The following is a 25,132-nucleotide window of genomic DNA, read 5'->3' on the forward strand; positions in this document are numbered from 1 at the left end:
AAAAAAGAAAGGAAAACAAAGAACCATAGAGTTTAGGAGTTGCCGATGAAATAAACAAGATAATTTAGCTGTTACTGGACACACACGCACACACACAACCCACTAACACTCAGGATTCTGAAAATAATTATCAGGAAAAAGTGAGGTAATTGAAACGTGAGGATCTTTTCTTTCTTTCTTTCTTTCTTTCTTTCTTTCTTTCTTTCTTTCTTTCTTTCTTTCTTTCTTTCTTTCTTTCCTTTCTTTCTTTCTCTCTCCCTCCCTCCCTCCCTCCCTCCCTTTCTCTCTCTCTTCCTCTCCATATGTTCCACTCTACTACAGATGTGTTAGTTTGGGGGCTTCCTGAATCCTTCCCTGAGATGTGTGATGAGAAGTGAGATCTGTGTAGGTGGGGTGGGGGTCACAAGGTCCATGGTGATGGTTGCCGGGGATTTGAGCAGCGCAGCTGTAGTCCACGCTAGCGGAGGAAGGGTGAGAGAGATGACTGATGTTGAACATCGGGCCGGAGGCTGGCATGGAATCCACGAAGTTCCCTCCAACGTAGACGGGGCTGCCCTGCAAACTAGGGTTGGCAAAGCCACCACCGTTGCCTTGCATGGTGTGGTGGTCGTACTCGGCTCCCGGGTATCTTTTCTGCTGGGGCAAACAGCTGCTCAGCGGGGCTGTGTAGGCAGCCAGGCCATACAGATTTTGTTGCGACTTGGCAAAGGAGGTTGGCGATGGGGCGGTGTCATAGCTCAGGCTCCCAACGGTGGGCAGCTGGCTAGTGTAGCCAACGTGGCTGGGACCACTTAGGGGTGGACTTCGGTCCGGGGACTGGCCGACTGGGGAGTGCATAATCCCTTTGGCTTTCTGGTCCTTTTTGTACTTCATCCTTCGGTTCTGAAACCAGATCTTGATCTGACGCTCAGTCAGGTTGAGGAGGTTTGCCATTTCGACGCGGCGCGGACGGCAGAGGTACCGGTTGAAGTGGAATTCTTTCTCCAGCTCCACCAGCTGAGCGCTGGTATAGGCGGTGCGGACTCTCTTGGAAGCCGGGCCAGGCGGGCTCTTGTCTTCGCAATTCTCTCCTGTCGAAAAGGAAGAAAAGACATGGGTTGGTGGGCTGCTTCAGTTACCCCACTGGGTGGCACCCACCATGCAGAGTGCCCTAGCAGATGCGGGCAGAGGGTGTTGCATAATGGGGAACAGGGAGACCTTTTGCCATTCTGAAGCTGCAGTGGACTGCATGCCAATTTAAAAAATGTGCCTGAACCACTCTGAATGCCCAGTTCAAATCCAGCCATTCGCACAGCACTCTGAACGGACACCATTCAGTTATCTGCAGGGCGCTCGCTGGGGTAGATGATCAGTTCAGGACACCACAGCGCCACCGCGGTTTTAGCAGGACTGTATTCTCTTCCCTCAATTCTTGCCCTCCTCCCCCCGCCCTCCTTTTCAATCTGGCTTTCACAGTAAATTCAAAAGAGCCCAAGTCTCAGCACTTTGCACAATAGCAATCAACACGTGAAGGCTGCTGCCTCGTATTCAGGGGATGCAAAGGGTGTGCCAAGGGACACCTCCAACAAAGCCTTAGACCACTTTCGTGGTTCTCTTCTCACTACCCCTACCTCTGAAGTTCTTAGCTCTCCACCCCATCTCACCCACCTCTGTTCCATACAGTGGATAGCAGGAAACTAGATTCAATCTCTCTACCTATTAGGACAGCGAGTGATTGAAGCTCGATGCTTGGGGGGAGGGGGACTTCAAAGGGATTAGAAAGTTCCAGTTTCTGGCAGGAGAGCTGTAAATCATCTAATTTAATTGGAGAAATCGATTGATCCCCTGACAAAACCCAGGAAGGTCCTGTCGAAGGGATCCAAACCAGGACGGGGTCCAAGCCTCCAAACTCTGAAGACAATGGAGCAGCGGCTGCTAACGAGAGAGCCCCAAGCATGCTGATTATCTCTGAGGCAGTACTCTAACTACTGGGAGGGCTGCAGAGCTGGGGATTCCCATGGGAAAAGCTCAGAAATACCCAAGTTTTCCACTCTCTCGCTCCCTCACCCAACTGAGCAGCCATTTCAAAGTCAGAAAGAGCTGGCCATCAGGATCTGGATCTGCCACTGCTCCTCCCTCTTTCTGCACATCAGGCAATTTTGAAGAAGGGGAGGAATGTGGGGGCCACCAAAGCAAAGTCCCAGCACTTCCTCCCGCTGGGTTAGAAAATTATGGTGTTTTCAGAGGACAAAGAAGGCCACTCTTAGGGACATAGAGTCTCATCTCTCATTTCACCCATCCACTTTGGAATTACTACATTTAGGCACCTCAGATGATTTCTTAGATTCTCTGTAAAAGGACAAAACAAACTGGGAGGGATTATGTCCTAGAGACAGATAGAAACAGGGCCACCCCTACCATTAGGCTGAGCAAGACAACTGCCCCAGGCTGGAGGTCTATGGATATCACAAAAGGGAGGTGGTTTATTATTTATTTTGTAATGAGGTGGTCTGGAGAAGAACTTGAGGGATTTCTGTTTCCTATGCCGTAATTAGTTGCCTAATTTTGGGTGCGACACACCATGACTTGGACAGAGACTGGGCAAATATAATTTGCTCCTTGGCTTCAGGCAGTACTATATTTCAAAACAGCCCTGGCTATAACACTTAATTGTTATTTTTAAAAAGAAGCTTTAAGCATCATGCTTAATATTTAGTCCACAGCCATGAAATGCTAGAATAAGGGGTCTTTGAAAAAGAAAAGATGTATTTTAAAATAAAGAACATCTGGCAACCTACTTTGAAAAATACCTTGAACTACTCAACTTTGAAATAACACGGAGAGTGAACTCCTCAAATATCTCATTTCTTTTCTGTTCAATTTACAAACTCAGCCAAATAGGAACTAAATCCCATTGGTTCATATAGGACATTTTCAGGTACATGTTTTTACATGAAAAGTGGCATTGATTTTAACATAATTTATAAAGTAATAAAGTTTGGTTTCAGTAGGGAACTTCTGATGAGGAATTCTGAATGGTCCAAGGTAGAAGAGGAATACATTTAAAACAGGGAGGGGAGGAGTTGATGTTACAAGCTATGCTAAGTCTACAAGAGTTCTCCAGCTAGCTGTATGCTTGGGACAGGCAGCTAAACTTCAAAACTTGGGTTGTGACACCACAAGTCTTTCCACAAAAACCCTTCAACATTCAGCTGGTGGCAGAATCTTGAGTCCTGCCTACTGAATTTTAAATGTTGAGCTAATTTAGGGCTACCTTTCCCCAAACTAGCACTCTTAAAATGTGTAAGAGTACAATTCTCATCATGCCCAACCAGCCCCACCAAAAGGCACCAGATGTGGAAGGGGAAATTATGGCTACAGCTGGCTGTTACAAGATGTGGCTATGGATGATAGCTCAACAAGTGGCTCTAAAATGTCAATAAAGGAATTAATTATGGTTATGTAGTTATTTATTTGTTTTTATGGCATTCTTCCTCTCTGGTGGAAGAAATGGCTGTCAGTAGCCACCACTAAATGGGATTTCAGTTTTGGAGGTAGATTGCTAGCGCCTGGCAATCACTGAGGGCTTTCCCTGGGTATGGATTAGCAGCAGGGGATGTGGATGGTCTTTGGGTCTGCTGTAGCCGGGGCTCTTATGTTTAAATGACTTTCATGTGACGTCATCCTCTCTGATGGAGCCGATGGAGAAGAACCTCGCCCTCGATAGGTGCCCAGGTGAGCGAGCTGGATACCTGCGGGCACGCAGCTGTTTTTCTGCTTGGAGTTCTGCCGCGATTCCTTCATCCAGGGAAAGATCTGCTTGCTAATCGTGGCCGGGGAGCCGCTGGAAGAATTGGGCCCGCTTTTGCCCTTCTTGGCGGACCCGGCGTGGGCGGCGTTGTTGGGCGGGGACGGAGAGGGCAGCGTGGGGGGCGGCGGTTGCTGTTGCTGAGGTGGCGGCGGCGGCGGCGGCGGCGGCTGCTGGTCGCCCAGGCCAGGCGGCGGCTGCGGGGCTGCCTGGCTTCCCCCGCCGGTGCGCATGCAACTGCCGCCGAGCTCCGAGCTCTTGTGGGCCGTGGGCGCTCGAATGGGGGCGGCGCTTTGCAGGGAGCAAGCCGACCCGGGGTAGTCAGTCTCCAGAGCGGGCTGGGCGTAGGGCTGGGGCGGGCCCGTGGTGTAGCCATAAGCATCCGCTTTGCCGTAGCCGCCGCCGCCGCCGTAACCCCCGAAGAGCGTCGAGTTGTCGTAGTAGGCGGTTTTCTGCATCTTGGGCTCTGCGGTCGCCAAGGCCTCGGGCGCCTGCTCAAACAACATTGACCGCCGCCGCCCCGTCGCGCGGCCTTCGCTTCCTCACGTCTTGGACTCCGGCCAGTCGCTGCCCGCGAAACCACCTGGAGGACAGAGGGGAGATGGAGACGAGACGTCAATTGAGGCGGGAGAGCGCACGTGTCTGAAGGCGTGACTGGTCCGCGTCCCCGGTTTCCTCTGACATGGTGTTGCTCTGCTTTCCAGTTATGCGCGACGTGATTCGGTCGCTCTCTCGCCCCACCTCGTTTACCTTAATCCAGACACCCAGGCAGGCCGGTGTAATGTTGACACAATCCGACACTGAAGCACATTTTCCATGGCCGCTATGGCCTGGCTGTCGCTGGGACAGCTGCATAAGCCCAAGGGCCTCCTGGTTAACCCAGCTGAGTCAAAGGCCTAGCTGCGGGCCCCTACAGTACTTCTCATGGACCCTTTAGGCCCTTCCACATATTCTTGCCTTCTCTCAAGCATAGGTATACATTTGAAGTCAAGCAAAGGAGAAAGACAAGAAGGTTATCACCTCGAAATGTTACTCTCTTTTTGATACATTAAGGTGTCAGATAAATATGATTCCTGTTTTTCCAGCTGCAGTTGGAGTAGTTCCCCAAGGGTTCCCCTTCCTTCATGGATAGCACAACTATCTATTGACCAGAGATCTAGTTTCAGAAGAAAGCTCTGTTGGCTTCTTTTAAAAGCATGTCTGTGCAGCCAAGAACACCTGTTTGTCTACAAATACCCCATCACAAGTACAGGGAGAGCTGCAGATGTGTTGAACTACAAGCCCCAACCCTGTTGGCTTGTACTGGCCTTGCTGGCTGGTGACTCTGGAAGCTGCAGTACAACTTACCTCCAGGGCACCAATTTGGGAAGGACTGCTCTAGAGATTGACTTGTTAGCTATTAGAGCAGCTCCTACACCGGGTTTTGTTGTGCACCCTACCTGCCCAATGCTTTTAGCACAACCTGGCAAGGACAAGCACAGGCTCAAATAGCAGAATCCCATTAGTTCAGCTTCTTCCCTAATCATCACAGACCTTCAATAGTCCAGTCTAACACTTGATTTATCTGCCCCTCTACAGCAAGGAAGGCCCTGTCATTTATGGGTGGCTTCTTCTGCTGGTTTCTGTGCTCCATGCTTGCATGCTCACCCTTGAACGCACACGTAGGCGGCCATCCAGGCATTTCACACATTTCATCATTGGCCTCACTTGCCGGCAGCCAACTTTCTCCCTCTGTTTTTTTCTCTCCAGCTGAAGCAGATATCCAGCAGTCAGCTATTCATAGATTACATCCCCATCCTAAACAAAGTTACATGGCCACAAATGCCATTGAAATCAACTGGTTTCTCTTCCCAATATGAATATTGAGAATCAAGATATGCAGAGAGTAGTCCTGATTTGTTCAAGATCTGAGCCTTACACTCTTGCACTTCCATTCAAACAGAGGTGTGCTTTTATAAAATCCAAGAAAGTAAGAATATAAATTTAAGCTAACCAATCTCAGGCAAGCAAAAAGGCACAAATGTTTCCATACAATATTTTGGGTGATACTTTCTTTAGTCTAAACAGGTACCTTCAAGAGATCCTAATCTAGAATACCTAACATCCCCAGCTATGTTTGCTGGGAGAAAGTAAGAATTACAATCTTATACACTTGGAGAATGCCAGTTCTGAAAGGCTGACCTAAGCTAATGAGGAGTGAAATATTCCACACTGCTTTCTTGGAAAGGGATACATTTGAAAAACAACTTTTTGGGACTTGACATTATTTGTTCTCAAAGAAGGGCCAGATCAGTTATCTTAGTATCAGAGTGGATTTCAGGAATGGTCAAATTGGGCAATTGGAGGGAGGGCAATTTTGATATAATTCCCATGAATAAAAATGTAAATCTAGGGTGAAGTTTGCTGGCAACCACTTCTTAGACAGGTAGCCAGCAGCAGCCCCATATTTTTATAATAATGTCGGATACAGCCTAGTTTAGTACAGTACATTAAGCCTGATCTTTTTTCCCCCAGCTCAACCAGATGGCATAATGTCTTATCAGTCTGAAGCAGCAAAGAGAAAAATAAGGGCAACAATAGAATCAGAGGGAGACAAGCTGCTTTAAATACAGTAATTATTATTATTGGTATAAAAAAGAGATGATAGCTTATAAAAATCAATCTTCTGGGGAAGCCCTAAAGATATTCTTACCCAGGATCCCCCAAAAGACAACCATTGCCTGCTATAAAGAGCACTTAATGTCATTGCCATTTAGTCTGTCTTGTTAAACAACAATCTGCTATTAAAAAGGAAATGTTGATTTAAACTTTGTCTTCATTTCATCCTACAGTTTCACAACACATTTTTATTGTTTCTGTGTGGATTATTTTTAATTGCTCTTAAGAAATATAAAGTCTTCTCTACCTTGTTGTGCTCAAGTATAACTGTATCCTCAGGGTTTGACTGCTATGCTATTTTGGTATAAATATTAACCAACCTTTTTTGTTGTTGCATTTTCTCTTTCTCCCCCTCCCTCTTGTTTTGTTTTTCCCCCTCAAGTCGCGCATGCGTGCATTAATAGCCAAAAATGACATGATGGATTGAACCAGAACTGGAACCTGAAAAACCAGAGAAAAGTCGATCTGTATTGTAAATCCTGGCTCTTAGTGTTTTGTTTTGCTTTTCCTGGGAAGAGTTCTAAGAAGTTAAAGTGTAACTAAGGGCATTCAATAACTTTCATTGCAATCTAAAGAAGAAATGCCTATGTCAGCTACCTTCTTTTCTGTTTCAGACATATTTCAGCAGAGGTTCATGGTGAGGTATTTTGACTTAAAACCTACATAAGCTACAGGAGATTATTTTTAGAGTGCACTTTTCATTGAGAAGCTCTTCTGTGGGTTTATTGCCATGCAGAAGAACACAATTCTGTTTCAGAATTGCTCATATACAAAAGAAAGGTTTTTCAAAATGCTAGTGATGTACTGTATATAGATTTTTTCTGTGCTCATTTCTGAGTATAAACATGTATTTTATAGGTGCCCCTCAATGCTGGGGAGAAACATTAGACTTTATATTTCTACTCATCCAGAAGGCTCACTAGGTGATCCTGGGACCATAAGTCTATCTGAACAGAAGTTATCTAATAGACGTCTTTGGAGAAAAACAGAAATCAGACTAAATACACTAATAAATAGGTAGGTAAATGCACGTTAATTGATATTGGAATGCTTGGTATCAGATGCACGATGCATTTACATACAAGTCAAATCCATGAACTTATTTTTAAGCAAAGCATTCAAGATTGAGTCTCCCAAAGTACATTTGCTAAGTGCCCAATTTTCTAAGAAGAGAAGTGGCATTAACAATCTAGAAAAACTAGTAAATATTTTAAAAACTAGACTTACTGTTTCTAATTTAACCCTACTTCTAAATAAGCACCAAGCAGTTCAGTGTTATGCCTTGCTTATTTAGAAGGCCTACTGAGCTCAGTGGAATAGATCCAGGGCTAAAGTATAGGTAAGGTTGCACCACAGGGACCAAAACTATAACATTTCCCATTCCTGATGCTGTAAAGTTCTGTTTCTCCAGCCAGTGGCCCTAAGATAGTTACACATAAACTCATTAAGTGCTGAACACATAAGCCATTGAACCTAAAACATATTTTCCATTGTTTTCACTTTCAATCACCATTTGAAACCACTGGACTTTTTGGTCCCCAAATAAACTCAAGGATTGTTGCTCTCCAAATTGAAGCAGGGAGGCTGACTAGATTGTGGCAATTGTGTACATTTTTATTTTCAAATGACAGTTAGAATCATGGATTCCAGGCATTTAAACTGGTTTGCAGATGTGGTACACAAAGACCACAAAAAAGGAGGTAGTAATTCTTCTGAAGCTTTTGCATTTTGCACTTTACCAGTATCCTGGTAAAGATGCTGATATCTTTCATTTCACATTACAAAAAACTGTTCAGGTATCATTTTGGGACACTATGGCTGTGACTGACATATTGCAAAACATTTATCATTAAAGTATTCTAAATTAGCTATATTTTCCCATCTTTGTCATACAAAACATTGTAGCTGCCTGTCAAAATGTTCACAGTGCATTTTAAACAGAGGTCAGGAACATCTTTACCTAAATCGTGATATGTTTCATAACTCCCTTTAACGTATTTTAATCTAAAAAGCATTTAAAATAAATTTAAATAAACTATAGAGAGAGAAAAACAGGGGAAGTATTGCAGTGTTAGTGTTTTTTTCAAAACACTAGAAGCTACACACATACATACACCCTTAAACAGCTAAAATACTGTGAGAATTTTGAGAAGAAAAATGGGATATAAATGTACTAAATAAATGAAAAATAAGCTCCCAAAATATTATTTATAAGTTGAAGTAAAACCAAGAAAAACTTTTGGCTTCAAATTTTATAAACCTACAATGGCATGGATGTTGGTGAACTAAAGTTCATTTTATCACAAAATATGAAAGATACACTTATTTAGATACATATTCTCAAAATCTAGAGAGGGGAAATATAAAGTGGGGCCCAAGTTAAAAAGCAAAATGAAATAAAATAGAAATTGACCTAGAGGATGTCCAGGATTTCCTTCCATTGATGTGTGCATTAATAGCTTTTAAGGATGCATTTATTCACAAATAATCATTCATAATCATAAAGCCATCTTTCGGCCCTTTATAACCTCACTAGCTCATGGGGGGGGGGGTTGTTTATTCTGAATCAGCACATGACTTGGTGCTCCTGGTTCATTCACTAAAACCAGGTTTTCCCAAACAACACACAAGATCTTCAGAGAGAATATTATAGCAAACTGAGAAGCTTGCTTACTTTTCTTTCTTTCTTTCTTTCTTTCTTTCTTTCTTTCTTTCTTTCTTTCTTTCTTTCTTTCTTTCTTTCTTTCTTTCTTTCTTTTTCTACATACCAACTGCTTGTGAACTCTGCTTGAACCTAAAAAGGAGGCAGAGGGCCATAAATCACATGGACAATGCTCTACTGTTTGGGGGCTCATCTTTTAGATCTCACACAGACACAGACACAGAGTCGTGTATGTGCACACACAGACCCCCTCCCCCCTTCCTTTCTTTTCTTTTCTTTTCTTTCCCTTCTCCTTCCTAACACGTTTTGGCTTTACAAGGCTGCCCTACGCTGAAAGTTCCTTTTTAATTTAGTTTTTCGGCGACGCGAAAGTTCGAAGATCCACGGGGTGGCTTGGCCCCAACTCTTTCCGTAGGGTGGGAGGCTGTGGAGAAGTCCCAGTCTCTCCAGGATCCTGCTTCGAAAGTCCTGGCCAAGCCTCTCCAGGGGTTAACCTTGTCTGAACCGCAGTGCCCTTCGGCAGATCCCTTTGTCCCCTCACCCTTCTCCATCTCATCCCTGGAAATCAAAGGGCATCAGAAGAAGCGGAGGCTCTCCTCCCTCTCGGCTTCCTCCTCCTCCTCCTCCCCCCCCCCGGCGGACCCCAAAGGTATCACGTGCCACGGGGGAACCCCGAGCTACGCCTGATAACTTCCCGGCGCTCACAAACTGCTTTCGATCCGGTGCCTGGCCAACGTATTCATACCAACACAGTCCTCGACTAATGCGTCCCACTACACTTAATTCTGCTGGGGATCAATATCTAATATGATACCGAATAAATAAAAGGCACTAAGAGAGGCCGGAGGAGTGGTTATTAAGCAGCCGAGTTCTCGCAGCGCATATCAATGCACCTGTCACGGCGGCGTGTAGCAAAATTTATGAGTGTTGGCGCTGGGCAGTAAACGCTTCAGTAAGAAATGGAAAGCGGAGAAAGGAGAAGCAGGAGAAGCAGCAACAACAGCTGCGTAGGAGGGGGAAGGCCGGCCATAGAAAGAAAGCTTTCCCCCCCCACCCCCCGACGCCGCCAAAAGTGCCTGCGAGGCGGAGAATCTGTATATAAAAGGCCGCCGCGCCGATCTTTTTTGGCAGTACCCTTGCTTCGGAGGTGAAGAGACTGTTTTTCGCCCACGGGGAGCCCTGCCACTTATTTTAGCCCGAAAGATGTCCTTTTTTTCCGGGCGGGGAGGACTCTCCGGGTCTTCGCTGGAATACAGGCCTGCGGAGCGACTTGCAGCGCCCGCCGGGAAGAAAACGCCGCGTTTCTTCCGGGGGGAGGAACGGGTACCGCATGGAAATGGACCGTGACGGCCCGAGTCGATCACCGCCGTCCCGTATCACTGGGGCTTCCTATTGCTCGGCGGTCAGAGGAGCCCTGCCAGCTATCCAAAATCTGCTTCGCCTTTTTCTTCCGGCCTGCTTGCCTCTTTCCGCTAATTCGCAGTTTGCAACGCAGTTAGGCTGTTAGGACCCTTCCAGATTTGATCCGAATTCAGCATGTGTAAGCCCACTTGGTCTGGTAGCAGACCTTGGAAGTTCCCTCTCCAGTCTCCCAAACGGGGAAACGGGGCTTGAAATGGCTGGACTAGTGCCGAGGCGACCCAATTCTTTTAGCGGCTGGTCTGATCAGGATGGAGGTTTAGAATGGAGGAAGAAAGTACATTTTGTGGGATCGATTCGGATCAGTGTGATATTTCCCATCCCTTTTAAAAAAAGAAGAAGAACAAATACTGATCTACTGAAGCCTGTGATAGATATAAATGCTACCGGGGGCCAGGGGGATAACCTTTATGGTAGTAATAACCTTTTATCTGTGTGCTCCAAGTACATTTTTAAGGCCGTTGTATATCAGCTTTCTTATGAATAGTCAGGTACTTTACATTACATTATGTGTATTAAGGCTCCTGAGGGAGCAACAGAGAGAGTATTTTTTGTTTTTTTCTTTTCCAACCTCTTCTATTGAAAACAACATCTGTTGGTAAAAACCCACGTGCAGGAGAGAGGCAATGTGCACAGAACCACTGTTTTTTTTAAAAAAAAATTGTAGACAAACTCACCCCTTTCAGGTTTTTTTCTTGAATTTTATCTGCAATGTTGCGGGGATGGTCTTGTAGTTCCCTCGGATAAAACCACAAGATGCACCTGGAACAAAGAGGCACATTCGGTGGAGGCATTTTTATCTCTCCCCCCACCCCACCCGCAGTTTTGAACCACTGACTTCATAAATAATGTATCTATGAGGCAGAGCTATGTCTCTCACAGAGCTCTAATACAATGGATCTAATTCTCAGATTCACAGGCCTGGAATAGCAGCCTCTTTTGATTTACTCTTTAATCAGGAGTATATATCTGATTTTTTTTTACAGTAATTAATATTTGTTAATTATTATACTCCAAACACTAGAACAATCGTATTATTAAGAATACATCCAGGAACATCCCCTCCTAATATTTAACCATTTAAGGAGACAAGTAATTGCAAAAGTATTCTTGGATATAAATTGTGAATCTAATCTCAATCTCTCTCTCTCTCTTTCTCTCTCTCACACACACACACACACACGCACACACACACAGAGGTATAACATTTTTAAGCAATGAGGATGATCCTTTCCTGCTCTTGTTTGTGTTTGTGTAGGAGTATATGTGCGTGTAAAGAAATACTAGAGTTGGGGTGAGTAGTAACTTTTTAGCCCTGAGAAAGCAGAGGGATTGATTGTACCTAACCCTGTGCCCCACTGACATTTCTCGTGTTTTAAGAGAAGCAGATTTAGACTTAATGCACAGTATTGCACCCAGAAGACCTAACCCGTTGCAAGGCATCCGCCCGCCCCCCCACCCTGTCCACACACACACACAAATAATTTGGTGGCTCATATCTTAAGTGTCTCAAGGCTGGCTAGAGTTTATCGCCCCCAAGAAAAGTCCAGCCATCGGACTCCCCCTCCAGTCTTTTAGCATATTCTTGTTCTGATTTCACATGAAGGGCATGTTATGCAGAATTTAGGCAGGCAAATGCTTTATTTTAATTGAAGAGAATATCAACTTTAACTCCCCAGGCACCGAAAATCATTCCCACGCTGCTCCTATAGCTGTTTGTACCTCTAACTCTGCCCCCCCCCCAGCTTGGAGAACATTAATAGAACTACTATGGGGCAGGAGGGGGCTTCCCCCACAATGAAGCCTGAGTCATTAAAAAGAGACCATCTCACCAGCCTAAGCCTCTGAAATGACCTTTGGCTGGTATGGCAATAACTCACCGCTCAATGAAGAACCCGCTTCGGAAACCCCTCCAAGACCGGCCCCGAAGCCAGCTCCCAACTTCTGCTCTTAGCTTGAGCCAAGGCCAGCTGTGAGGCAGCCGCCTTCCTCCCCGCTCTCCAGCCACCTTCGATTTATGGAATTTGGGGAAAGCGGAGCTGACTGGCCGCCCCCGACTCTGCAACCTGGATCCTAGGTCCTCCAAGGCCTGGCCCAGCCGGTGTCTTAGAACATATATTCACGTGGGAGGAGGACGTCAATTTAAGAGCTTTTATTTATTTTTCTCCCTCTCCCCCCACAACCCGGAGTTCATTAGGAATAGGTGCTGTGTACAGTGGCAGCATAAGGCTTAACTTGGGGGGGGGGGGGAGAAAAAAGCAGGCAGCTGCGGCTGTAAAGGGAGGGAACTTCATAGAAGCGTCTAGCGGACGGGTCATTATTTGCCAAAGCTCGCGGTTGATTAACGTGGTAAGTTTTCATTTTGTGCCTAATTAATTATCGACTTCTGAATCCTTCTGCAGAAGCAAACACGACCCGGCAGGGAAAAGCTGCTTGGAAACGTGGCCTTCCCCAGATAGTGAGAAAGAAACGGAATAATCTGCAATCGAGTGGCAGCGTTTTGCCCTGGTCGTTTTGAGCTGGCTGGGGAGGGGCCTGTCCTAGAAGAGGAAAGGAGGCTCTGTCCAGCTGTCCTTGGTCCACCAGTCCTGCGGTCCTTCCTCCTCCACCTCCTCCTCCTCCTGCTGCGCATCCCGATCGGAAGCCCTCAAACTGCGCTCTTCCCAGTTCAGGATCTGTACTGAGATCGCAGCAGGGCCGACCTCGGATGGGGCTGCAGGCCCATGGCTTGGAACGGAAGGAAGGAAGGAAGGAAGGAAGGAAGGAAGGAAGGAAGGAAGGAAGGAAGGAAGGAAGGAAGGAAGGAAGGAAGGAAGGAAGGAAGGAAGGAGATGATTGAAATTTTAGGTGAAGTTCCCTGCTAGAGGGTTCCCTGTCGCGTAACGAAATGAAATGCCGCTTGCCTTAATTGGATTCAGATGACTAACTTGTCAGGCCCGCGGCTTGGAGGCCTGAGAACTAAAGGAAAAAGGGAGGGGGCGGCGAAGGGGGGCATTCGAGGCTGCTGGAGTTTCTGAACGAGGCCGGTCCAAAACAGAGACCCGAGCTCACTATTTTTTAATGCTTTCCTATTGCTTGGCAACAGTGTTAATGATTCCCCTAGTATATATAAAATCAAGGAAAGATGGTTATCAGTATCTTGAAGTTCCGGCAAACTTTAGATTCCCCGCAGAAACCAATTATTTTCCTGCCCATTGAATTTAGTGGTGTTTAACCTTGGTGTTAAGGCATCAGGCTAGTTCTAGTCCCACCTAGGTACAAAACCAGCTGGGTGACCTTGGGCCAGTCACTTTCTTTCAGCCCTAGGAAGGAGGCAATGGCAAACCACTTCTGAAAAACCTTGCCAAGAAAAATGCAGGGACTTGTCCAGACGGTCTCCGAGAATCGGACACGATTGAACAAATTAAAAAAAAATCTCTGAGTAAATGCGTCTAGGATCTGACTTCTTGGCAAGGACCGTTCTCAGCACAGTGACTTGGTCATAACTTTAAAATTAGTTCCACTTCTAAGAAAAACACAGTCTGGCTTCAATAACATCACTATAGTAGGGACAGTAGTCAGTTCTATTGAAGCATCTATATTCAATCCAAGGAAGGGTGCTTAAAATCTGGGAAGTTTTAATGTGCTTTACTGTAAATAGATTTGACCATGGAATAGAAGTGAAAACGGGGTAATAATAACATTTTAAATACAATTTTTGTGAATTATTTCATTATTAGCCACAATGCAGCAGAAAAGGAGGGACCCCTGTTTGCCACCCTAAGGAAATCTTGTTAGCGAGTCCCATTGAGCTCAGCAGGGCTTGCCTATGAGTAGATACGCAAAAGAGCTGGCTGTCCAACTCATTAGAATCGATGGGAGCAGGTACGTCTTACCCTCCTAGCTTGTGACTCCTCTGATGAAATGGTCAAAGGCACGAAGATTCATGGACTTTTCAACTGCTGATATTTACACATCCATGAAAAATATGGTGGAATGATGAGGACGCGTGCTTTATCAGCGTTTGGTTGTTTATTGTTTTGTGGGGGGTGGAAATAACTGAAAGAAACATGGCAGAGTAAACCTAACATGCAAAGGAAAGGAACCGGGAAGCCAATGCTTTTTAGAAAGAGTCAGTCCTTCCGAAGCAATAAATAGGCAGTGGCATCATTTCTACCCGGTGTTTTCAAATATAACTACATAACCTGATCTTGGGATCCTGTGAACCCGACTATCCGAAACAAGGATGGGTCTGTCTTTCCCCCTTTTCTTTTTCAGTTAAGCCAAATCTTGGTGTTCCCTCCCCCCACCCCAAGTTATCCAACCCCCAAGTTATTTTGGAGGGAAATGGCCATTTTAAAAAGCGTTGAGTTTCCAGCAAGGACATCAGCCCCAGCTTAAATAAGGCGCCTGGACAGACATTCGCCATTCTGCAGTTTCTTGCTGCATTCTAGTCCGAGGGCGGCTCCGGAGGAATTAACGCTCGTGAAAACTCATGCAATCGCTTACCTGGATCCTCGCTTATCCTAAAGCTGTCCTTCTGGGTCAAAATCTGGAGGTTGACCGTTTTGAGAATATATCCTTCCTCCTTTGTTCTGGAGACAATACACTCCTAAACCTGATCTTGCGGGTTTGCCCAGGCATTTCCATAGACCAGTATTCCCGGTAGAATAAAAACCACTGCTGGAGCTCCAATAAAAGAGAGCGAATGGACCCTGGCTTTGCTGGCTTTCATAATAGCAATTATATACTTATATACTTTTTAAAAAAATCATTCAGGAACAAGCCCACAAAATAAAAAGCATGCCAGTTTATCGTTTTGTTTTGTTTGTAAATAATAAGCAATGAGACTTATTATATATATATATATATATATATATATATATATATATATATATAATCTCACACTGGAGGAAGCCTTGTATAATAAGAAATACAGGCGCTGCCTTAAAATACGAGCATATTTGTTCACGTGATCCTGAGAATGGAGATGGTGTTGATTAAGGCTGAAACTTCCACTCGGCTTGTCCTCAGTGATCCAGCCCCGAAATCCTCCAGATGGGGGTCTGTGCCATTCATGCAGGTTGAGCCCACTGGGTCAAAAAGCTCCCCCAGACCTTCCAAGACAGAAAAGGCCACTTTAGAGAATCTGGTCCTTCCAAGCTGGTGTCCTTTTACTATCCAGTGCCAAGGGGCATCGCAGTATCGACTTCAAGGTTTCTTTGCAAATCCTGATAACATCTGGGTGGTGCGATCCCTCTTAGTCAAGTCTTTCTTCAGCTAGGTGGTGCGGGCTAGGCAGACCTTGCTGTCCTTTCACAATAAATTAAGCCACCAAGGTTAACTTAATTAAAGTACCTACATAGGACTAATCATCATCTTGATCATCACTACCACCACCATCATCATCATCTGTGAGTAGAAAAAATAGAGGGTGGGGGCTCATATAAATGGTACAAAAGGGGCTTCTTCCTCTCGACTCCACTTAACTTCTGTGTTAAAGCTTCAGGGTGGAAGGGAGATTTTTGCATTGGGTGGCAATCCAGGAAGCCTGGCTTGGCAGCACTGGATTCCTAGCCATTCCGTTCAATCCACTGTGGTATGGCTGCAGGTCTGCCTCAGCTCGACAGAACGGAATCTTCCAACCATTTGCTGCCAGGGTGGAGTGAGACTCAGAGACAAAAAATGAAGTAGGGAAAGTTGGGTTTGGCCAGCCAGCACTGGAGATAAAACGCTGCGGTGTTGGTGCCTCTGCGTCTATCTCCTTCCTTCCTTCCTTCCTTCCTTCCTTCCTTCCTTCCTTCCTTCCTTCCTTCCTTCCTTCCTTCCTTCCTTCCTATCTTCCTTCCTTCCTTCCCTCCTTCCTTCCTTCCTCCGTCTCTGGTAATGCCTGCTGATTTGCCTGTACACAAAGCTTGTTTACACAAAATAATCACTTCTCGTTCCTAGAAACGACATTACCAACAATTCCTATGCTGCCCAGCCAAATGAATACATCTCTTGTGTCTCTCACAACTCTAAAGTTAACTTTGTCAAAGTGCCCAGTCTAATCTAGGATATTCTAAGATTTCTGTACCATCCAAAGCCTGACAATCTGACAGGAAAGTATGGCTTTATAGCATTCACTATAAGGTATAATAGCATCTATCTATATTATTCTGCTTTCTCCTGACCTTACTAATCAGCCTTTAGAAAACGGCTGAGATACTGAAAATAAGGCTGGAGTCCGTCATCAAGGTCCAGAAGAAACTCTTATCCGGGAATTTGTCACCTCCAAGAGCACAGTCCAGCCAAGGTGTAGCTCTGGGAAAGCAGCCCTAGGCACACATCCAGGGCAGTTACCCCTTTTGATGTGAAGCTCACTTCCCAGAGAATGGCTTAGGGGAATTTTATCCCAATGATCTTAATAGGGGCTAAGCATAGGAACCGGACTGGTGAGCTCTGTGCTCCTGTATCCCCTTTACAATCTCTTAACCTGCCAACTGAACCTTCCGGTATCGGAAATGGAAGGACTCCTCTAAAATTTAACACTTGCAGAAGAGGAAAGTGATTCATTTTCTTCTGGCCTTTTCCTCATTAGGTCGAGCAGAATCTGAAACGCCTGCTACCAATCAAGGGGAAAAAAGATAAAAGAAGAAATAAAAGAAACAACTTGCGAAGATCATTTCGGGGGGGGGGAAGATAGTAATAAAGGAAATCTCACATGCCTCCCCCAGGGCCCCTAGAAATTGTATCTCAAGCAAACAAACAAGGAGCAAACGAAAGTAAAGCTGTGGATGCTACAAGCCAAGTGTGAAACAGGGCGCAAGTGAGGGGAATCCAATTTGGCCAAGATGTGTCTTGATAAAGGATCTAAGGCTTTTTTTTCCCTTCTAAGCATATGTTCATAGAGTAATAAAATGGAAAGATTTACAGTCCTTGCAGGGCCTTCTCTCTCTTTCACCCCACCCCTCCATCATATGCGTGCGCGCGCCTGTATACACACACACACACACACACACACACACAAGCATCATTCCAGGAATTACTTACGATGATTTATAACAACAAACACGGCAATTGTCAAACTGATAAAATATTCTGGGCGATATGCAGGAATCAGCGTTATCATTAAAGGGCCTTCTCCGTTTAGGCTTGGAGTTTCTTTCCCCGCTTCTCTCTCTCTCTCTCTCTCTCCCTCTCCCTCTCTCTCTCTTTTTCTCTCTTGTGTAATTTTGGGTTCTCACTGGGACCAACGGAGAGAATATGCAACCTGCGTGTGTGTGCATTCAGATTCTGAAAGAGCAAATCTGTTTCTTAGTCACTATCCCAAAGCAAAATCATTTGTCATATCTGAATAATTGAATTAATGTGTTATTGTTTGAATGTATAATTCATAACACAGGAAACTCCGTCTATGTCCTGGCACACAACGGAAGTCATAAAAAGCAACAACTGAGTAGAAGAGAATAGAAAGGTTTCAAAGGGAGCCTTAATAAAGGCTGCGCTGCTTTACACAAAGATATCTCCAAACAGGCAGAAATTTCATCGCTTTGTTCCATACCTATCACATATCAGTGTGGGAGACTCTTTATTTATACATCTAACTACTCCTATAGATACACATACACAAAGAGATAGCTGTGTTACACAAGCGTTTAAAATCCCCGTTATTTCAATACAAAACCACGTGTTTGTTCGTTTGCTTGCTTGTTTACAACAGAGTATCTTTTACAACAGGAATCAAATGCTGTTCTGTCTCCATTGGGAATAATCCCTTTTCAGCTCGATCCTCCAGATCGTTCCGGGTCTCCATTTCTCCCGTCAAAGAAACCCTAAACGAAGTATCCGAAATCACCCCGGCTTTGTGGACTGATGGAGCCACGCCGGCAACCTTGCGAGGTGGTGGTGCAGAAGTACCTTTAGAATTCATTATCTGTTGGTTAAAGTCTGCCTTGGGTAAAATTTTAGCTCGGTTTTATAGCCTTCTATTATGACGCAAAGCAAAATTTACGACCCTTGGTTGAAAGGAAGTTCAGGCCCCTTTCTCACCGCTTCAGAACGGGCAGCAGATGCCCTGACAGCTGGCATTGTTCCCCGTAAGAGAGAGACGGCCAGTAGATCTTCACCCCCGTTTCCCCCCAACGGCAGCCTTTGGCCAAAACTGTCCCTTCCTTTCTCCCTCTCTCCTCCACCGCGGTCCCCAGAAGCGTCCGTTTCTTAATTTCACATCACCAAGAGTCAACACTTGGGGTGTCTCGCCCCCCAACACACACTCACACGCACGGCCGCCGAGAACAGCGTCGGACTAGGGCAGGGTTACAAATCAGGAAAAGAAGGGCCCTATTTGTCAAGCATTTGACAGCTAAGTTCATTAAGGATTTCGAAATATAAAAGAAAAGAAAGAAAATGTGTACATACCAAGCTCCGCTTTCTTTCTTTCTTTTATTAGTGGCAAATGTATATATATTTAGTTTTGTGTTGTTTTGTTTTCCCCCTTCGGCTTTAGCCAAAGAGCTTAGGTGTGCATAGAAAGAGCCCGCGCCACTTTGTATATTATATTCTTGGGATCTCTTCAGTTTTCAAGTCTGATAGAGTCCTTTGCTTGGCAGATTAATGACGACTCCGCGTTTCTTAAGGGACGCGCTGAATTAATTATTTCGCCCATCACGTGGTCAGGACTTGGAGAAAAATCTATTCTTATCATCTTCCTTTGCACTTCAAGAGGCTGTCTGCCGCGACTCTTCCAGAGCAAGACGATTTGGGTCTACATGGTTATATTTAACCTTCTCCTCCTCCTCCTTCCCCGCCACCCCCCACCCCCATCATTACACACACAGGGACACACGCGCTCCCCCCCCCCCAAGAAATCAGGAAGAAGGTTTGGCGAACACGGCCGTGGCGAGCAGCGCGAGGCTCCCCATTTACTGTTCGCGTGGGGAGAACCTTGTTCTCGGAGCTGCCTTTGGGCGCCGCCGCCGCCGCCGCCGCCGCCGCCGCCTCTGGAGAAGGACTAGCGGCGGGGCAAGATGCTGAGGGCAACGGGAGAAGCGCGGCAGCCGAAAGGCCTGGGGGAGCCCCTTGTGGTAAAATGTGCCCCGAAATGTGGTGGTTGTTGAAGGCAGGGAAGCCTCCCCCCCGCCCCGAGATTGTGCCCTCAACCTCTTCTGAATAAAAGGGAGGTCAGACCACTCTCCCCCTCCCCCCGCCATTCCGCCTTCTCCCGCTGGCTGGATCTTTGGGGTTTGGCCTCCAGGCTTGGCGCACTTCAGAAGAAGACAAGCCAACATGTGCGAGGCGGGCGAGGGCGGGGGTTGGGGGGGCCTTGGCTGGTGGAATCAAAATATCTCCGATATAAATAGCGCCATCGACCTCGTGGAAAGAGAAATGTTTTACTACGGGCTGTCAGGGGTGTTTATGGCGGAAGGGAGGAGGAGCTCTCCGGCAGGACCGGCTCCAGGAATTTCACAGCCCTCACTATCTCGGGCAACCGATTCCTGGAGCTGGCCGCCGGAAGGTCTGGCTTGCCCTTCTGTCCCCTCCCCTCCCCTCCCCTCCCCCGCCAACGGGCGCCCTCCAGATGGGTTGGATTGCAACGCCCATCAGCCACATGTCCAAGGAGCAGATATGAGGGGGATTTCAGACCCAAACGGCGGCCGAGGCCAGCGCTCTGCTTCCCCGGTGACCTGCCTGCCTGCCTGCCAGCCACTGCGAAGGCGAAGAGGAAAGCAGCAGCAGCAGCAGCCGGGCCTCACCTGCTTGGGGCCGAGGGCTGCTTTGGGCCCGCGAGGGGCAGGCCATGGCCGCGTTGCCAAAAGTGGGTGGTGCCACGACAGAACCCCAAATGGATCCAGTGCAACTGAAGTTTCATTAACATGAGATTAACTACAGTTAATGTGACTACTTCCCATGCGTGCACTAAGTTCCCCTTTGGGTCTCATTCACAGTTACAGTTTGGGAGAAGCTTAGCCGAGGCTCCATGGGCTGCATCCAAATTTGGAAAGAGATATGGGCCTGAAGCCATAGGTTGGGCTTCCTTGCAAGCAAGGCCTGAGTACAGAAGGCCCCTGACCATTCTGGGGTTCAGCTTTCCCACTGTGGCCTCAACACAGCCTTAGGCCACAATCAAGCCAGAATGATCTCTTTTATAGCCTGAGTGGACTACTCTAGTCAAAGGATGCAACCACTTCCTTAAGATCAACCCAAATTCTGTCCCTCATGGCAATGGGATCTGAAGTCCTTCTCAAGGGTTGTACATGCTTGTCCAGAACAACCTTCCTCAGAAAAGTGAAAGTAAGTGGATTTTACTTCAAAGTAAAACCAGTAAGGGAGGAGCAATTTCACTCAGACTTACATTCTATGCTTCTTTTTCTTCAACAGTTATTCTGGATTTAAATAGTCCAAATAAGCAGATAGAAGATTCTGACCTTGGCATGTTTTTGATCCAGAAATACATTTCATCCATCCATCCATCCATCCATCCATCCATCCATCCATCCATCCATCCATTTATTTATTTATTTATTTATTTATTTATTTATTTATTTTGCCTTCTCTTGAGTAAAGTTTAGGAACATACACACCCTGCAAAACTTTAGAGGGAAGACTATTGGGGGGGGTGTGGAAGAGAGATTCTGGAATTGAAATTATTTACTGGAATGGAGCCACCGCTATACTTCTAGCCTGATTTTGCCCTGAATAAATGGATGGAGGGTCTTACATGACGCATGACTATGTGCATCAGGTCACATTTTAACTTCAATACTGAGAACTGATGGGTTGTGTAGTGCTGGACTGGGCAGTGCAGGTATTAGGAGATATTGGGGAATGAATAGGCTAGTGTTTACCTGCAGCCTCCAGCCTGCAATATTAATAATTTTAAAATGTACTGTAGTGGTTTACTTTATTGGTGCAATGTATGGACTACTATCCCAGGCAAACATTCTAAAATGTTATAGAAAGAAATAAGTTAGGGGTTGGTTTATGATCCATGGCATTCTAGTCTTCATCCCTCTAGCCTTGATTCAGATAGCTATTTTAAACATGCCCAAGCATTTCCTGAATCCACTGTTGTTTTAACATGGGTGTGCGTGCATGTACACATGCACACAAATCCACACACAGATCTGCAACAGCAGATGGAAGCCATAATAAAAACTGCATTGGAAACTTCCCTCAGATTCTAATGCAGATGTTCTAAACTTTTCTAAAAGAAGTGGGGACTAAATTACAGCTTTCTCTGGAGAGGAAAACCCATTGGATTAAGAGGAGACTGTAAAGTAACAGTTTCAGGATCAGGATTTAGGACAAGTATGCATACATAGAATACCATTAAATGGCCACTGAAAAAATTCTAAAAGTAAATAATACCAGTGATAGTAAATAATGTTGCAGAGTATTTTAAAGCACTCTGAAAAGTTCCCAGAAGTACAGCAGAAGAAACTTCGTCTGAATGAATAATTTCAACTAAACCAAGAAATACAGTACTTCAAAGTACCTTCTTTCTTTTGCTCCTGACATAGGGAACTCTTGATCCTGGCCACATCTGCTTGTGACTTTGTTCCACCAAACAGAGTGATTTACAGCGTGATCCTGTGCATGTTTACTGAGAAGGAAGTGCCTTTAGGTTCATTGGAATTTATTCCCAGGCAAGCAGAGAGATGACTGCAGCCTTAACCCATATCCAACTGTAATCCCAAGTATGCTTACTTAGAAACAGCTGGTCCTGGGATCATCCAGACTTATTTCTAAGTAACTATGCATAGACCTGAAATTTGAAGTGCAGTTCCATGCAGATCAGCTTGGAACTCAGCAGGCTCAAACTGAACAATCTGAGGAACGGCAGCATGTAAAGATGCATGCCTTTGCACATTACCTTGGGAATGTGACCTCTTAAAATCAGGGAGACTGGATTCTTAGCTAACCACCCCACTCACTTTCTTTTTTTTTTTTTTGCTTATTTGTTGAAGTTTACTTTGAGCATTTTAGACTGAAGACCTCCATCTTGTTTAAAAAAAAAACAACAACCCAAAACACCAGACTTTGACAAGCTTTTTCTAAACACCAGACTTTGAAAAGCATCCCCCCCCCCCCAGCCCTGGACAAAGTTCTTTATACAGAACATCAGCCTTTGCATTTTGTGTGTGTGCATCAAAACTAGGTGTGCAAATGAGGAGACCAAAGTCATTTGTATAAATAGTTGTTTATTCAGAGGCAGCAAAACATTGGCAAAGTCTAGTAAACAAAGAATGGTTGTTGGACAATGCAGCTTGGCCACAAAGGCAGTGGTGCTATGCAGGAGAAAGAAGATGACTTCCACTTTCATTTGCTAGAGGTACCATCCCAGCATAACTCACAGCCAGGACAGTCTCCTTCACTGCCTCCCTCCCAGAATCAGTGAAAAAGGATAGTAGGAAGTAAACAGTGGGCACGCATGTGCATTTTCATTCATTTTTGACCAAATGTTTACAACGTGGAGCCATCAAATAGAAAACCTTTGATACTCAGCCACTTTATCATTCCCTTTCAAGGGTGAGCTAACATACATACTACCAAGATTTAAGACTTAAAAAAAAAAAAAAAGCTCAAAGAGGATTCCCCTACACACAAACACACTCTCTCAACTCAACTTTAAAAGTTTGAACTAAACATTTGTCAAGAGGACATTAACATTACAAAGGGCTTGGGCTAGTTCTGTTTTCTTCACACATTCTGCATCCCCTTCAATTCATGGGGTTGGGGAGTGATGAACTATATAGTGGAGTAAAATTTGTCCCAACAGCAGCTTCCTTCAAAACATGTTTATTGGGAAATAGGTGTCACTGTGTGTGTGTAGTGGGGCGGGGGGGGGGGATTTTAGCTTTCTTAGAGTATTTAACATTACAGCCTCTCTCTCTCTCACCCTGTTGTGCAAACCAGTCTTTAGGGTTTGTAGCTAACCTGCCTTTGCTACGTCCCAATCCCTGGAGTTGACTTCTGAGCAAATATGCATAGGATTAGGCTTCGGATCTGTGATCCTAAAGAGGATTAAGTTAAAATCTAGCTTCACCAAAGTGGCTGGACTACAAGTCCCTGGTTAAGGTGTTTGGAGGAGAAACAGTTTGGGCCAGAAACACCAAGGAGATTCCTCTGGTTCTCTCCTCTTCCCAGATTTTCTTCAAGCAATCATTTCGAGCACTCTTACCGAGGGAATGCCCCTTTGGAATCGAGTCTTCGGAAGAAGCAAGGCTCAATACTTAGGCTGCTGAAGGCAGTGGGGGCTTGCCTGCCAGTAAATAGGCAGACTGCCAAGGAGCCAAGGCTGCCGGCTTCCTGCTCCCCAACGACAGGACCGCAACGGCTCCAGCCAAGCCTAATGGGGACTCTCCCTTCCCCTGGATTCAGACGATTGCGGGACGAGGCTTTTGAACAGGACCCAGAGACAATCCGACCCCGGTTAGCAGCCTGGTCTAGGCGGGCGCTTTCCGAAAAGAAACCTGGGAACGGAGACTCCACGCGGGTCTGGAGGGGTCTCGCGGTTTTCTGGGCTGCCGAAAAGGAAGGGGGACTGCTCCAGGTCCAAGAGGTTAAGGGTTTAGAGGTCATTCCTCCAGGCTGAAATACGGTTAATCGAATAGAAAATTTGTCCTCTGGATGAACCTGTTTCTACGGTTGAGCCGAACTTCAGTAAAAACAAAAAGAAAGAAAGAAAGAAAGAAAGAAAGAAAAGGAGAGCGGGAGCGGGAGGAAAGAAATACCTTTTGAGCCTCTCAACGTGGAGGCGTCCTCTTCCTTCTGAATGAACGGGGCGCTTTTTGTCATAGAGACAATGACGCAAATAATGCCCAAATATCCATCTTTAATATCATGACGGGCAGATATTCAGCAGAAAAACCGGAACGAGCCAGAGCTTGAGCCTAAGGGAGCTCCATCTCGAAAGGGACAAAGAAGAGGCTCTTGGAACGAAAGAGAGAGAAAGGGGGAGCCTTCTAGGATCTCGATCCTGAATTTTTCCTGCCCACTGGCTTTATAACTTATCCACCAGGTTTATTCCTTTAGGATCCACTAACATTAAGTGCGGATCTCTGCTATGTCCATTATTTAAGGAAAACATGTCCTTTTCTTTCCCTTTCCCTTTCCTCCTCCTCATTATTATTTTCCTTTAAATCAAGGAATGCATTTAGAATCGGTCTGCCTGAAAAAAAGGAATGAGATGCCTGCATGTTAGTGTGAGGCTCCTAAGTTCAAAACTTTTCCATTGATAGGATTTGAGATTGCATACTCCACTAAACGTAGCGGATTTACTTCCAAGTAAACATGCCTGAGCACAAATTGTAAATGTAAAGAGACTCTGAATTTAATACCCGAACCCAGAACCTCTCTCCTGCTTTTCCAGCTGGGAGGGGGCAGAAGGGAAATCTTTGCTTTGTTCCTGTGACAAGGTAAGATTGGAGAGAATAAACGATTTTAAAAGAAAAAAAATCTTCCTTTATGTCATGATTGCATGAGCTTAAATTCTTTTGGCAAAACCTAATTATTTTAAAGAAGAAAGGAAGGGACAAAGAATACAAAAATCTTACTCATCAGTGCAAAAGACATGAATTTTTGCCAAGGTTTATCACCACTTGTTCTTCCCTCAGTAACAGCTGCCTTTATGTTGAAAATATATC

At 45.4% G+C, this 25,132-nt stretch overlaps 1 protein-coding gene across 1 annotated transcript in view; it reads right to left on the reverse strand.

The window, feature by feature from the left end:
- Positions 1-261: 261 nt before the first annotated feature.
- HOXD3 (homeobox D3) overlaps positions 262-25,132 on the reverse strand; it is a 51,256-nt gene continuing 26,385 nt past the window's right edge. The window contains exons 3-5 of the mRNA XM_088135773.1: positions 11,204-11,288; positions 3,732-4,370; positions 262-1,070 (exon numbers count right to left, since the gene is read on the reverse strand). Coding sequence (XP_087991899.1) covers positions 316-1,070; positions 3,732-4,293 — 1,317 coding nt within the window. The 5' untranslated portion in view covers positions 4,294-4,370; positions 11,204-11,288 and the 3' untranslated portion in view covers positions 262-315. The remainder of the gene's footprint in view (positions 1,071-3,731; positions 4,371-11,203; positions 11,289-25,132) is intronic.

Source organism: Python bivittatus, unplaced genomic scaffold (genome assembly GCF_059951505.1).
Source record: "Python bivittatus isolate LINGU-HERP-01145 unplaced genomic scaffold, Pbiv_v1 ctg000200_np1212, whole genome shotgun sequence".
Lineage (NCBI taxonomy): Eukaryota > Metazoa > Chordata > Lepidosauria > Squamata > Pythonidae > Python > Python bivittatus.